Source organism: Antedon bifida, chromosome 9 (assembly GCF_963402885.1).
Source record: "Antedon bifida chromosome 9, ecAntBifi1.1, whole genome shotgun sequence".
NCBI classification, from domain to species: domain Eukaryota; kingdom Metazoa; phylum Echinodermata; class Crinoidea; order Comatulida; family Antedonidae; genus Antedon; species Antedon bifida.
In genome coordinates, this window is record NC_136234.1 from 14,726,904 (window position 1) to 14,743,627 (window position 16,724).

General features: G+C 33.0%; 2 protein-coding genes across 5 annotated transcripts in view; one reads left to right on the plus strand and one right to left on the minus strand.

The window, feature by feature from the left end:
* Positions 1–6,049, plus strand: part of LOC144852875 (SPARC-related modular calcium-binding protein 2-like) — a 32,161-nt gene extending 26,112 nt beyond the window's left edge. The window contains exons 10-13 of one of the 2 annotated variants that reach the window (XM_078710910.1): positions 1,180–1,282; positions 1,590–1,825; positions 2,861–2,911; positions 5,218–6,049. In XM_078710910.1, the coding sequence (XP_078567036.1) occupies positions 1,180–1,282; positions 1,590–1,825; positions 2,861–2,911; positions 5,218–5,231 (404 nt within the window). In that variant the 3' untranslated portion in view covers positions 5,232–6,049. The remainder of the gene's footprint in view (positions 1–1,179; positions 1,283–1,589; positions 1,826–2,860; positions 2,912–5,217) is intronic. The other variant, XM_078710911.1, reaches the window with a different exon arrangement.
* Positions 1–16,677, minus strand: part of LOC144852887 (dnaJ homolog subfamily C member 4-like) — a 34,603-nt gene extending 17,926 nt beyond the window's left edge. Inside the window, exons 1-8 of one of the 3 annotated variants that reach the window (XM_078710928.1) lie at positions 16,485–16,641; positions 15,326–15,423; positions 14,573–14,672; positions 14,256–14,446; positions 13,389–13,547; positions 12,814–12,900; positions 8,433–8,533; positions 6,247–6,588 (exon numbers count right to left, since the gene is read on the minus strand). In XM_078710928.1, the coding sequence (XP_078567054.1) occupies positions 8,440–8,533; positions 12,814–12,900; positions 13,389–13,547; positions 14,256–14,446; positions 14,573–14,672; positions 15,326–15,411 (717 nt within the window). In that variant the 5' untranslated portion in view covers positions 15,412–15,423; positions 16,485–16,641 and the 3' untranslated portion in view covers positions 6,247–6,588; positions 8,433–8,439. The other 2 variants (XM_078710929.1, XM_078710927.1) reach the window with 2 other exon arrangements.
* Positions 16,678–16,724: the final 47 nt, after the last annotated feature.

A 16,724-nucleotide genomic window follows, 5' to 3' on the forward strand; every position in this document is an offset into this window, starting at 1 on the left:
TAAAATAAATACAAATTAAGTAAACATAAAAAGAAATACTGTATAGTAATAGTAGACTGTGAAATCTATGTTTAATCCGTCTGAAAATGATAAAGCATCTTGCTGACTAACTGATAGACTTTAAAGCGTTGATCATTCTAACAGATTACCGACAGATTTCCCATATATACTGTCTGAAATATTGACTTGTTTGTAGCATTGACTGACCATACTGACTGAATTCTGAATGATTGTTGACTAATACTAGATTGAACGAATTTATGGATTGACTTTGGACTGATTTTTAGATTGACAATATTGATACACCATTACCATTACTAATTAACTGAATTTCCCCTTACAGACTTGATGGACTAAAAACTAATAGATTAAATGACATTATGGATTGACTGAATGGACTGACTTTTAGAATGACAATTGATACTATCTTTACTAATTATGAATTTCCACTAACAGAATTTGATGGACTAAAAAAACTATAATAGATTGAATGACATTATGGATTGACTATGGACTGACTTTTAGATTGACAATTGATCTAATCAACAGAATTTCCACTAAACAGACTTGGACTAAAAAATATAATAGATTGAATGACATTGTGGATTGACTAAATGAACTGACTTTTAGATTGACAATTGATACTATCTTTACTAATTATGAATTTCCACTAAACAGACTTGATTGACTAAAAAACTATAATAGATTGAATGACATTATGGATTGTCTATGGACTGACTTTTAGATTGACAATTGATCTAATCAACAGAATTTCCACTAAACAGACTTGATTGACTAAAAAACTATAATAGATTGAATGACATTGTGGATTGACTAAATGAACTGACTTTTAGATTGACAATTGATACTATCTTTACTAATTATTAGAATCTTCACTAACAGACTTGGACTAAAGATTGGATGACATTATGGATTGACTACCGTGACTAACTGAATGTCCACTAATATAATTTTAATATATGAATACAAATGACAAAATCAAAATTATTGTCAATTTTGATGAGCTTAAACAATTCAAATCGTTTGCTATTTTTAGTTCTCTCATCAACAGAATGACAAAGTAAGGGTCAATTAATTACCCTCAATTCCCTGACAGAAAGAAAATTTATGAATATAAACTGTATTATGAATAATTTATCACAAATTTGTATCTGATAGGGTGCACAGGGAACAAGCAAGCAAAGTTTTTGAATAGTGTCATGGACATGTTAATAACTGAGATGATGGGTGAACCAGCTTCATCAGTGACTCAAAAAGATAGGTAAGTTGAAAAATACAGCAACAAACAAAACAACAAGAAAACACAAATTTACATTAAAAAATACCAATACAGAAGTTAAAATTGTGGTATTACCATTGGTCGCTTTCGAGGGCTCTATTTATAAAATCACAATATACAAAGAGGTGGATCATCTGAACTGTGGCTTGTGATTGGTCAACTCACTTGTGTTGCTCCTACGTTGTGGCAACCAAGCTTTAACTTTTTGTAAATAGCAAATAGGTATGATAATTATAAATTATTAAAATTATTATTATTTATTAAATTTGAAAAACTATTTGTTGTATAGCTTCACAGATGCGAGTAAATCAGTTACTGAACGAGTAGCTAGATGGAAGTTTCTACATATGGATGCAAATAGTAATAATGCCATTGATAAGCGAGAACAAAAAGATTTTAAATCTCAATTGGATGATCTGAGTGCCAGAAAAAAGTGCAAGAAGAACTTCATCCCCTACTGTGACAATAACAATGACTCTCGATTAACAATGGATGAATGGTTGAGCTGTTTGGGAATCAAAAACAGTAAGCATTTTCACTTTAAACTTCATTTTCTTTTTTTTAAATTTACAATATCAGACCCGTAGCCAGGATTTTACAGGGGGTTCGTTTTTTCAAGCAACTAAAGGAAAGATAGATTTAGGCCTACCTAGTAGATGAAAATAATTTGACTGCTGGCTAGGTAGAAGTGGCCATAAAGGGGGCAAGTGCAAGCCTAAGCAGCTGAAGAAAAGATAGATTTAGGCCTACCTAGTAGATGAAAATAATTTGACTGCTGGCTAGGTCGAATTTCCCATAAAGGGGGCAAGTGCGAGCCTAAGCAACTGAAGAAAAGATAGATTTAGGCCTACCTAGTAGATGAAAATAATTTGACTGCTGGCTAGGTCGAATTTCCCATAAAGGGGGCAAGTGCGAGCCTAAGCAACTGAAGAAAAGATAGATTTAGGGCTACCTAGTACAGTAGATGAAAGTAATTTGTCTACTGACTAGATAGAAATGGCCATAAAGGGGGCAAGTGCAAGTCTAAGCAACTGAAGAAAAGATAGATTTAGGCCTACCTAGTAGATGAAAATAATTTGACTGCTGGCTAGGTCGTATTGCCCATAAAGGGGGCAAGTGCGAGCCTAAGCAACTGAAGAAAAGATAGATTTAGGCCTACCTAGAAGATGAAAATAAGTTTCTTGCTGGCTAGGTAGAATAACATTGTCATAAGTTAGATCTAACCAGCACTTTCACTGTTTAGGTCTCTAGTTTGAAAAGGGACAGGAAAAAGTGGGGTTCTTTAGAGCCCTATGAACCCCTTGTGTTAGATAGGTTCACAAATTCAGATTAGATTAATCATAATGCTAGCAAGTAAAGGATATAAAGTCATGCAGTCTACTGTCTAAGATGATAGGTAAAAAAATGGTTCAACATATGTGAAGCTATCCATACCGAATTGTGAAAAAAAATTTCAACAAATTTTTTTCTTGAATAAACGTGTTAACAACTCAGTTGAAATGAATTGTTATTCTTTATTTTTCAATCTATTTAAATTAAGAACTTTTTTTTTCTTTTCAGCTTTAACTCCAACACCAACTTCGGTGACTCGACGGGGCAAGAATCCTTTCAGTGAGTCTGTACCTCCGTTTTTTCTATGACACTGCACCCAGCCATCTGTTGCCTACCTCTCCGAATCTTGCACATAACACTATAACCAGCATTCATGGATATTATTTATTGGTTCATAGCATAACACATGCTTGTTGGTATTACAGATGCAATAGCTTGAATATGAAACTAAAGATGCACCAAAAAAAATATCACATAAACAACATTCTAATCAAATTAATATATTATTATTAAATATCAAGTATAGAATAATTTATTAAGTTATTTATTAATTTATTTATTATTGATGATATTTTAAGGTAGACTAAACATCCATTCTTTGAATCAAGTTATATTATCAAAATATTTAGTTTCATAATCAATGTTATATTATGGTAATATAAAAACTGCTATTAAACCTAATAACTGTAGCTGCTGGGGTATTTTATGTTATGCTTTGCCATGTTTTGTAGTATAGCTATATAAAAGAAGTTTGCTTGTGAGTAAAATAATAAATAACACTGGAAATTTCAAAGCTTGTATTGACTGTATAACAAATTTTAAATTTGCAGCAATAAAAATTATAATTTCTTTAGAACATTATGAACAACATTTACATTATTGAAAACAAAAATTAATAAAAAATGTTCAAAAACTCTAAAACCAACTAAAATCATGAGGATGTATAACCAGGGAGTTGTAAAATAACAACTCCCTGATATAACTGCTATAAAACATAACCTTTACAAATTATATAAATACAAATTCAATAACAAAATTAATTGAAAATAAAATAAAGCTTCTTAGAAATCCATAAAAAAACATCTGTGTGTACTTGTTCCACATACAAAATGGAAATCAAATTATGTAAGTCTGACCTAAACGGACCACGCCACGCATGGAACCAGATGATATTAAAATCAAGTCCTAAAAAAAATCAAATCAATATAAGTGACCTAAATATTACAATTTCATTGCAATGTGGAAGAATCTTATAAGAACATGAAATTGAAATTTAATTGATTTATAACCGATTCGGAAACTCAAGAATTCTGGACTAAATTTAGAAAGATAAAAGTGGACAGAGTTTAAGAACATAATAATGGAGTGTGAGAATTGAACCCCTGTTTTCACAATATTTAACCAAAGTCTTTTACAGTGTATTACAGTTAATATACTTGGTCAATAAATGTATTAATGGTTTTTTATGTTTGCGATGTTTAACATTATTTATTATGTAGTTTAGTTTCTATTTCTCTGACAAAGTGATTATATAAGTCTCCACCACCTCCCTCTCCCATCACTAGGGAGCTTTTGAATTGCGATGACCCACGAAAAGTCATGTTAGTTCATTGTGCGCATGCGGGAATATTGAGACATGTGTTCTCGCTCCCCACCTCGACACAGGTTTGGTGGTTTCTACATCCAGGCAATGACCGACGACACATCGATAGACCTCACCTACTATAGGTTGGTTGACTGTCGTTGCAAATCAAAAGCTGCCTATTATTTGGAATAAGTCTTACTCTGTACGGGGACATTATGGTATGTTATCGAATGATTACAAAAAGGCATTGCATAATGTTTTTCATCTTCAAGATAAAATTAATTATATCATTTCTGGGCTAGTCCACCTCCAGGACCTACAAAACTTATTAAACTGTATTAATCTAGGAGGGGTTAAAGAGGTCTTTGAGCAAAATTCACTGAAAACAATTTACTATTTCTTAGAAAACCATAAAAGCCACCTGTTGAATTGTTAATCACAGTACATGAAAATGGAAATCAAATTAAAAACTGACCTAACTGGACCATGAAATGGAATTTACATTATTTATTGTAAATGCGCTTTGTCATGTCTTTTTGTAAACTACATTATTAGTACTTTTGCATGGTATATTCTAGTAGCAATGATTATATCACACAAATTTACATAAATAGTTATTTGTGGTTAGAAATGATGGAACAATTGCACGATTCTGTCAATTATTGGCTTTATTTGCATATAGTGAGGAACCACCTGTATATATTGAAATATGCACTAAACACTATTAGTATTATACTGCACTTGTTATAAAATAATTGCACTATTATATTCACAATATATTACAATCACACTAATTAATGAGTATAATGAACGTCGTATAAACAATGTGTTGTGTTGTCATACTGTAGTATTTAGATAATGGCTAATTTGCATATGAAACACCTGTATAATAAATATGCACTGAACCATGTAATACATGTAACACTGTACTATATGTTGTGTTGCTATATTCCACTATCATAAACTGTATTAGATAACGTCTTTATTAAATATTTTACAGGCATCTTGTCATAACGAACGAACGAGCTGTTGCAGGATCGACGTAGGCTCCAGAATAAAAGACATTTAAAATAATGTGTAAAATGTCAACTATCGCTTTTAAAGTATATAAAATGAAATGTTGAGCCTCGAAAGGGACAAAGTCATTTACTATAGGCATTCCATAATTATTAATTTTATATGGCTTTGGTATGCTTTACTTGAGAATCAATGTAATGTAAATCAATGTAATTGTTGCGTTGAAAGTGAAAATTTGTGAGGGATGAGCACAGAAAAAATGTTAATAATTGTGAATAAATAATTTTAAAAATGAATGCTTATTATAGAAATTTAGTTTCCATGTAAAAAAATGACGATAATTGACTATTTAATTAGGAAAAGCAATACCACTGAATTAAAATCAAATTTATTGATAGTGTTTGGTAGTCTATGAATGGTAACCTATTCTTTGGGGACACCTTTCTGTGAACAAATGATGGGCAATATATGTTTTTTTAACTATAGTCAAACTCATAAGGAGAAAAGGAGAAAATGGATTTGGCGTTAAACATAACATAATGGGGTGGGGGAGCAAATTATATGATCATTTTACAACTTTACAATCATATTACATTACTCCTATGTGGGGTGTGCTAATTGTACCACAGGATCTGCTTAAAAGATTAACATAATAGGCCTAGCATAAATTGGATGCTGTGCTTTTTTAATTATTATAAAAATATATTTAAAATATTACTGGTTCTTGTTTTCTTGTTGAGATTATGGAACAATACATTGCTAGCCTTTAAAAGGATACATTACTGTACAAGAATCTTTACAATGGTATATTTATAATCAAACACTCATTTAAAAAATAATTGGATCAAAGGTCAGTTGTCAATTGTAAATGAAACAAACAGATATATAAAATGCAAATGAAAATACAGTCTTGTTGTCCACTTTTTGTTATAACTACTGTATCATATTATAAAGCTTGGTGTTCAAAACATTTTTGCCATAAATGCTTGTAAACTGATCAATGGATCAAAATAATAGAATGCTATAGTCTGGAAAGGATAGAAAATCTACCTCTAGGGGATCCTTTTTCTTATCTTTACGAAATGTAAGGAATTGGCCAGAACAGTAAATAAATTATTTTTCACCATGAAAAAAACACTGAACAAATGGATTTACAGAAAATCAATGTAAAGTGTTAGTGTTACTGATGCACATGTTCAGACTAGAAGTGTCATGGTTTCTTATCTAAAGCAAGATCTGTTAATTTTCTAAATGATGCCTAAAGTTCTTTCATCAATGGTTGTGATCACGGTTGTGCCTATTCATTGGTCAATCTCAACCCGTTAGTGGCGGTTTCATCGCTGTTGGTTGTGAACTGAATAAAAAAAAAATATAAAAAATTCACCAATGCATCCCAAAGTAGTTTACCTCATGCATTGTGAATTCCACATTTGAAGAGCAACAGATGTCTTCGTCAAAATACGTGGTTCATGACCAAATTATGTAAACACAAGTGTACCAGTCTATCACTGCTTTTACAATTCATTCATTTTAACTTGGACTGTATCATGCATGGAGTGGGGGTGAGGATTAGTGGTGGGTACACTAAAAATGTATAATGAAAGACTTTTTTTCGCTTTACAATAATTTTCTTTTTAATATTTAAAATAGATATAGCATTACTAATGCATATTACAGACGTCGTCACTACATGCCTTCAAAATCAAATCCTTTAATCCGAAAATAAAATATTTGCTTCTCGTGCTTATTTGTGTATACACAACTACTATACATAAAACTTATCTCAATATTATTCATTAATAAAGTTATACGTGTTACATTAAGCATTACTAATATAAATTTTTTTTTGGACTGTCAAGTTTTATGCGACAAGGATTTTGATGTTAAAGACATCAGGAGACACTGAAATGGGTGGAATCGTGACTTCTATGTTTGCACTTAATGCCCTTGCTTTTAATAATAAATAAATCATCGTCACTGACATTGACATAATCAATATTTTACAGTCAAATGTCAGAAATTATATTTTTTTTTTTCAACTTCAAGTGAAGTTTGTGATAACATTGTTATCATTGAAGTATCCAAGGTCTGGGGTCTAATCAGAAAAAAAAAATAGATATAATTTCGTTCAGAAACTATACCAAAATATGTTTGTATAATACATATTTAATACTTTTTATTGAAGTCTATAGCAAAAGACATGCTTTTCCATTTGGAGTAAGATCAATGTTTGGAGTCATAGTTTTCAACAAACTAAATGTTTTATCACTGTTTTGTACACAGGATACAAGAGTTCTTTTGAGGTAGAATACTGATATTTAATAGTTTTGATTCAAATCTATACCAAAAGACCTGTTTTCCAAGTGATTGATGTTTGCAGTCTCAGTTCTCATAACGTAATGCTTGTTGATATACATTACTGGTTTTTAAAATCCACACAAACGACGTACACACTGAGAAACATGAAGCTAATCTGGCCAATTGTTTCGTCTGCTGCTGTTACTCTTTTTTATAGAATTTTCAATTCTATAACAAAAGAAGTATTTTCGACACATAGTGGAGATTTATCAAATCAGAGTTTCAATTCCAATCACAAAAAAATAACACTCGTCTCAACTAGATGTACTGTATATTACTAGTTCTTTTCAAAATCCATACAAACAACTTACTAAATGATGCAATCGATTATCCAAGTTTTGGACTTATTCTTCTATCAGAAACGTAAAGCGAGTTAGTATAATGAACAAAGTACATTTGTTTTCGCTATTGGTTACTCCACCTCCGCAACTAGTTAATGCCATTGGCACAAATACACAGCAGAATTTTAATGATGAATTAAAATATTAATTGAAATATTAATAATAAATATGTTTTGAGTTGAACCCAAAACTGTTCATTCATCTTTGAATTGTTCATTTCTACTTCCAAACGTAGCTAATTAAAATAGTTTATCATCAGATGATATCCGCAATAAAAACCGGTATTAGTCTCATAAAAATATATTTATATTTTATCTACAAATTGCGGAAAATTCAATATTAACTCTATAGTGGCACGCTTCCAACAATTCAATCAAGAAATTTATGTCATCACAATTTTTATGGCATTGATGCACATTGGGATTTACAATAAAGACGACCTACCCACATCATTCATATTGCGACAACGTTGATAACTGAAAACATGTCAATCAATTACCTGTCAATTAGTCATCATCCTTTACGTACTGTAACCGTTTGGCTTGAGAATCTTCATGTTTCTTGCGTATTATCTGCATCTGTCTTTTATTTCCATTTTTCCTGGAATAAAACAAAAATTCACAGTCATCGTACATTTAACAGACACAAATTTTCATTGGTATTTGGCAGAAGTATTTAATATTTAATTTTAATTTCATGGACATCCAAAAGTATGTTTAATATTTTGTTTAATTTCATACGCATCCAAAAACAAGAAACTTGCCAATTACAGAATGGATAAAACTAATTTATCGTGCTTATATATCTAGTCTCTTTGAGTGGAGTAGAGAGTTACAACCTCGCTGACACAAGGAAAAGATTGAACCCTGGGATTGGAAGGTAAGCTAGTTAACCACTAAGCTACAGCTCCACTAGTTTTCAATTCCACATTCTACATGCATTGCTGTACTTTTGGTCCTGGATCGTGAGCCACTCTTAATTGATACAAGCGTCACAATCGAGATTAGACATTAGTCAAGTCGACAATAAAGATTTTCATAACATGAAATATCCCATAGTTGAGTGACATTGGACATCCCCAAATTGTGACAATTTTCACATTGACAATGGTGGTAAAGACGAGATGAGTACGGGTTAACCCCAGTGGACTAGTTGACGCATTGAGCCACTTCATGGACAGATGTAATAGAGCCGTAATTGGCTGCCGGTGACACGATGGGAGTCCACAGCGCTCTGATCATGAAATAGCGCTATATAAATGTTGCAGAAGGTCCGGGTTCGAATCTCGATTGGGGTGACTTTTTCTCATTCTCACAGATTTCCTCATCTTATCATTTCAAATTAATTAATTAAAATTTCAGTATATCACAGGGCGGTTTAGAATTTATGTTCTATGGCAAATGTGCAGCTCAGGTTTGAAATGAAATGTACCATATATTTGACCTTTTCATCGATTTGTATTCAATGTTTCGGATTAAAGTTTTAAAACAAAATTATTGTGATTTGAAAAAAAATGATAATATATTATGATATTTTTGGAATTTTAATAATGCTTTAATATGGAATATTCGGATGATATCAAATTTCTTTTAATTTTGAGAGCAATTAAGCTGAAAATAATTAATTTCTCACGTTCAAATTTTAATATGTTAACTTTCTTTACAATGAGGCAATGCGATAAAATTAAATATGGTTAACGTCAATCGCTCGTATTAAAATTATTTAACAACTGACATTAGAATTTTTCATATTTCTCTGGGTAATTAATCACAGCCCACGCACTGCCCGTGGGCGTTTAAAGCCACAGCCAAAATACTTCACCGTCTCAAATTATACATTAAAAACTTTCTTATTAATAACTTATTGACAAGATCAAATAGATTAAAATTAATCAATAATTCACCAGTGAGCACGCACATTAATACTATTTTTAAAAATCGTCAAATAAAAAAATTGTATTAATATTAAAAGCGTGTATGAAATTTGACAAGCAAGTGCGGTGCTAATCTATCCTATATAAAACCTGGTAATTACACTATTGAACCTAATGCGATAGAATATTATTGACAAGTCTGGGCAAGTGTTGGTTTTGTCTAGGGTTTTAAATGTCAATGTGAAGTTTAATTTTCAAAAAATATAAATCAAATATTATTACTGTGAGTCATGCACAGGTAATAGGAATGTAATCGATAAGTATGCTTGTGCAAAAGTTACAGTACAACAGTGACATATTTAGGATTTGTGAAAGGCTTTGGGGTATATTAATGATTGAACAAGTTTAGGGCTAAGAAGCATCAGAGATTGACGTACCAATAGCAGCTCCCACTCCCCTACCTTGGATCTGCCTCGATATTATATTTAAGATTTGTGAAAGGCTTCGGGGTATATTAATGATTGAAGCAACACCAACAAGGTTGGGGCTAAGAAGCATCAGAGAGTGACCTACCAGTGGCAGCTACCCCTCCCCTACCTTGGATCTGCCTCGATATTATATTTAAGATTTGTGAAAGGCTTGGAGGTATATTAATGATTGAAACCACACCCACAGGGTTGGGGCTAAGAAGTATCCGAGAGTGATTTTGAAATAGAAAGGTGGGTTGGGAGAGGATTCGTGGAGGGGCGGCTACTACTCCCTCACCTCCACCTTGAAGTTGCCTCGATATGCTAGTAGACAAGACACAGTCCAACAGTGGCGTATTCAGGAGAGTGGGAGAAGCAAAACTCCGGAGACACTCGGGAGTTGACGCCCCGCCGTTTTCATGTGAAAGGTAAAATCAAACAACTCTGGAGTTCAAAACAGCAGGGTTGAACAGCTGAACATTCTCCGGAGGGCGAACTGCGGGGACACACTGGTGTTTTGGTGTGAAAGGTACCAACAACAAACTCCAGCGTTTTTAGGTCAAAAGGTCACCCTCACACGATCACTCATTGCTTTTGTTTTATTTCAAAATACTTTATTTAAATATTTGTACAAAATATATAGCGGGTCTAAAAAATAATAAGTAGCATCAATAAAACATTATATGACTTCTGAGACTTTTGAAAATAATAATTAAAAAATATTTTCAATTAAAATGATTCTAATGATCGTCGGTATGTAAACAAACAAAATAGAGGGTGACATTTACAATTTTATTTTATAAACCTCGGTGTTGCTAGGTTGGTGTGAAAGGGGTATCTGTGGAGTTTCTCGATGTTTTGAATGGTCATAAACACAGGGGTGTCTCCGGAGATCACTCTGGAGTTTTGGTGTGAAAGGGGTATAATTGATGAGTAGGCTTCAAATCCTTGGTTCAAATATGTCACACGTCAGGAATTTTACTTTATTGACAAAACAATTTTTTTTTTCTTTCTATACCATTTATTATACAGAGCATTAGTGAATGGATTGCCACCTTATTATCATATAGTGGAAATTTCCAATTTACATTCCTTGTGCCTAAAACAGCCGAATGTCACCCAATTCCCAGTGCAGTATCTCCACATACTGTACTATCTATTTCAGAGGTATCATAGAAATATTTGGTAATACAGCATCACATGTGGTGCCTGTATCAAGTAAGGTTAGGTTAAGAATTATGTTACTATTAGATACATGTGAAACACATGTTATGTTGTAATACCATATATTCCTATGATACTTTGGAAATAGATACAGTACTAAGAATCTGCTGTGTATGTTGTGTGCTTTCATGACAGAGTGAGTAGGATGTGCACCCACGACCCTGTACTGTGGACTCAGTAGCCAAGAGCATAACCACAAAGCTAATGATTATTCGCCATTCATTAGAGATATGCAAAATTGTAGTCCTACTTCTAGAGCCCGCCTGTCTGTCGCCAAACACGCCTACGGTTACAACAAATGTCTAAACTTTCCATTATACACAATACTTCCCAGAACAAATTATACTTAATTTAATTCTAAATTCAAAGTTCCAAGAAATGCTGTTGTCGTTTACAAACTCTAAAGCCCATATATGGACATGATGTCATATCACTACCATATTTAGGCACATAAAACATTTTTTGTCAAACTAGTTTGATAGTGTAGACAGAGCTTTAAATTGTTTATTTTGAATATAATCTCTGTTTGATTGCTATTTAATCAATATATAAATTAAACAGTAAATTTAATACTCTGTAATGCCATATATTAGTATCACTAATATCATTCATTCTGACAGTCTTCAAAACGTGGGCGGTAGCATAATTGCTAAAAAAACAACCATAACTCCACACTTATTTATGTAAGATACAATACTATATATAACGTTAAATACACAACAAAATTTAATGACAAAAACATAAGATTTGTTACAAATAGTACCTTATTGTTAAATAATATTTCCCCGGCGTCACAAAGTTAAAATTCCTCTATATTTTGTCATTAATGTTTATTGTCAAATATTATAGAGTTATACTATAACTTTATACATATTTTATTTGTGATTTTAATCAGTTACTGATTAATAGTCTGTACAGATCTATCTTCTAAAGTGATGTCATGTTTAATTTTAAGCTGATATATTCATATTTTGTTTTCATTTCTATAATAATAGATAGATTTATATAGTGCAAATAAACGATGTCTCTATGTACTCGACAATAAAGAGAAAGAGTGCAAAACAAAAGGAAGAGAACAAAAAGACAAAAACACCAAGCTAGCACCCAAATCGGAGTATGGGGATACACCATCAACTGGGGATCAGTGTGTAAGTACCCCAGTTTTATGTGAATTATTATGAAGTAGGAGAAAGAACACCCTATACTGTTGTGTAATAGTATTCGTTATTGTAGGTGTTACTATTATGAGCAAATGAGGGCGCTATAACTTTTTCTTGCAATGACCAATGAGTAAAAAAGAAATTATTTATACTTACAATGCCTTTTCTTTAGCTGTATTATATAATGCAGCTATTTTCTTGTCTTTTTCATTCATTTGCTGTTGTGCATATTCACTGCTTTGTCTTGAAAAAAAAAATGTGATTTAATGAAAAAAAAAAAGTTGTATGGCACCCTCGTACCATTTTTTTTATTTAATTTATTTTTATTAAACCTTATTTAGTGATGGGGACCCTAAATAGCATATGCTGACAATCAAGTGCCCCCCCCCCCCCCCCAATAGAAGTATTCATGTCATTATTCAGCCTCCCATACTTTACTAGTTTAAATTCCTTGAATTTATCATTATCTATTCTAATTGTCAAATGATAAAGACGAATAAATACATGTAATAATATACCATTTTAAGCTATAAATCAGCTAATAAAATATTTCATATTGTAAATATCTCACATGATACGAAAATTGTAAAAAAAATGTGTAGAATATTGAAGCGATTTGGCCTCGAACCCTTGCTGATATTGCTGGTTATTTACGGTAAACGTCACCCCTGCCTTAACCGCTAGGACATTTGACTCGCTGTGTCGATATAAAATAATAAGTAAAAACTTACTGATAAATAACGAAATGGAAAAAAACGCCAAATGCAAGGTAGATGAGGACACCGTATAATATAGCATTATTACTCAGTCTGCTTATTCCTCTTATGCCGTAGTAGTTCCTAGAGGCATCTCTTTCTTTTGAATACTTTGAGTAGTCCACTTCTTGATACCTGACGAAATATAAAGCTCATATGTATATATATATGTGCCCATATATGGACATGCTGATGTCATATCACTACCATATTTGGGCATATCACCACCATACTGTATATTATATGGGTACATCACATTTTTTTCCCACATAAAGTTTGATAGTGTAGACAGAGTTTAAGGAAATGACATGCAGTACATACATCAAATGTTAAAATATGTAATGAAGAAATAAAGTTGAATGGGCTTGAACCTTACGCACGTCAAGGGCATGAATGGAATCTTGCTAGGAGGATAAGGGTGGACTTACACCAAAAGTCTTCCACCCTAACATTTATTTTAAAACCTTTCAACCAGTATAATTACAACACAGCACTCACCGAAGAAGAAACATGGGTAGTATTGTGAGTACCATTTTTCATGTTTTTTTACCACCCACCCTAACAATGCTTTAGCTACATTTCTGCATGCTTGGTGGTCTAGAGGGTCAAATCTAACATACAGTACATACTGTGTTTATTGCAAGATTGCTAATGTCAAGAAAACAACCAGGATTTAAATCAATATATGCCATGAAACCGCAAAATATATTATAGAGGATGTATATTGATCAAGAAACAAAATTCTAAGCATATTTGGTACAGTAGGGTGGTGTGTTGGGGGAGGGGGAAGAGGAAGATTTGGACTAAATCTACTGTAATGATGAACCCTCCTTCCAAACTTACCAATTATAGTGGTTGGAATATTGACTGTTGTATGCACTGCCTGTAGATCTATTATTTCTCTGTTGCATTGTATTAAATCGTTCATCATACTGACGTCTGGTGAGTGGTTTGCTAAGTATGCTATAAGCATCGTTTAGTTCAACAAACTTTCTATGCTTTTTAGGATCTAAAGGATTTCGATCTGGATGAAGCTGAAATAAGAATGTGATAAAATACAACTAGTTAACTTTATGTCAGACCGGAGTTACTGTAAGTATTCTCAAATGCATAAATTATGTCAGAGTAGGGCAAACATTTGATACATCTTGTATCCTTACCTCTTTTGATAGTGAAAAGTAAGCATCCTTAATCTCCTTAGTACTGGCCGTTTTTGTAACATTCAAAACATCATACAAACTAGATGAGCCAAGATATAAGCTGCATGAACAAAAAGAAAATATCAACATGACCAGAATTGTACTAGTGGGAGGTTTTAAACTACATTTAAAAACTGGCATGGAGGGGATGGGAGTAATAACCGGAAGTTGTACTGGAGTAGGAGAGAGGTACCTGCTTAGGGGCTTCATTCATTGGCTACACACATTTTAACTTTACTGGAGTGGCCTTAAAATGGTAACAGAAAAGTAAAAATACATTAAATATTACAGTTACTTGTATAGAGTATCACGGTGTGACGTCACAACGAGAGAGGGCGCTGCATGGTTGCTAGCGCAACTAAAAATGCGTTCAACGCTACTATGTTGATAAACTGTATAGATCTGTATTTCTATCAAATTATGTATCTTAACTTGATTTTTTTTAACTTAAACTGTAGTTGAAGAATAAATAGATTATTAAAAACAAATACTTAGTGATCTTTTGAAATTTTAGTTTGTTTTTATTAAAAATTATTAAGTTTTAAAATGACTACTTCAATAAGCCTATTCCAAACCATTGGTGACCTGAGAATCACTCAGGCAGGTTGAACGCATTTTTTGGTTGGCTAGCAACCATGCAGCGCCACCTACCGTTGTGACGTCAGCACCGTGATACTCTATTGTAAGAAAAATATCCTAAATACACTACTGTACCTTGAAACTGAAAATGTCCTACTGCAAATCGTGTAGTAGTTATAGTATTTTGTACATCGAGCACACATTACTGTTAGTCCTTCCATCCTAAAACATTGCTTGATTGAGAAGAAAAATACAATGTTGTATTGTAGGCTTCTACATTAATTTCTATTATATATTATAAAAAATGTGAGCCTCCGCATCAAATATTAAAAATATGGGCCTATGAATAAGTACTTATTTGCACACATTGTCACTGACACAGTTTACTGTGCCAATAAGAATAGACGGTTTTCGTGCTACTGAAGCCATCTTGCAGAGATTTTAAGCGGTGAAAAAATTTTATAATCAGACAGTTATGTAGGCCAATCTCACATTTACATAATTTTTTTTAACGATTTTTTAATTAACATGGTGTCCTGAGATGTGAAAATGCTGATTTTTTTGTTTTTTTAACGCTCGGCTGGTCATGAGGCAGGCAATGTTAAATAATCGACAAGCTTCGCTTCGAGTTGATGCATACATTGCGTCACAAATGTCCGTATTGCGTCAACTAGTATGGCTCACTGACACTCGACGCAGCTAGTCGTAGTATAGGCCTACTGTGTCGTAGACCTACCACTTAGACCTGTCAATTTAAAGTGTTAATTTAACGAAATATGATATATATAGACTTCTATTAGCATTTCCAAGTGGTAGGTCTTGGTAGTTCTTGGTAGATCATCTAGTTGACGCAATACGGACATTTGTGACGCAATGTATGCATCAACTCAGTTCGTTTCGCGAACGCGAAGCTTGTCGTTTATTTAACATTTTTGGTGTCTATATCGCGCAAAATTGAGGTTTTATTGTTGGAAATGCTATTAGAAGTCTATATATATCATATTTCGTTAAATTATCACTTTAAATTGACAGGTCTTGGTAGTTCTTGGTATTTAGGAGGACCCGGCAGGATAGGCCACCTACTCGCCCCCATTACTTAGGCTAGTCCTTTATGCCTACCTAGAGTAGGGTAAGCCGCAGCCTAGTATAAATAAATCATTAGGCCCCTACTACTAGGCCTAGGCTAGTAGTACTACTCACGTTCACAAGACTTTAGTTAGGCTAGCTAGGCCTAGCTAGGGCCTAGGCCCTAGTTAGTTAGGCCTAGCTAGTTTAACGTCAGAATATTTGTTACCTCAGGCACAAGACCCTTTTTAACACGCTCACACTTATTGCTGTTTTAGTCAGCTGTTTTATTTATTACTACTCTTTTCTGACATTATTATAATTTCAGGTAGGCCTAAGCCTAGGCTAGCCTCTTTTCTAGCTATTAACTTAACACACCGCGAACGGCAACGGACGGACGTACGTGTAATTGTTTTTATCGCCGTTTTTCCAACCTGCCCTCTATCGTCAATCTTTTCTAAAAACATTA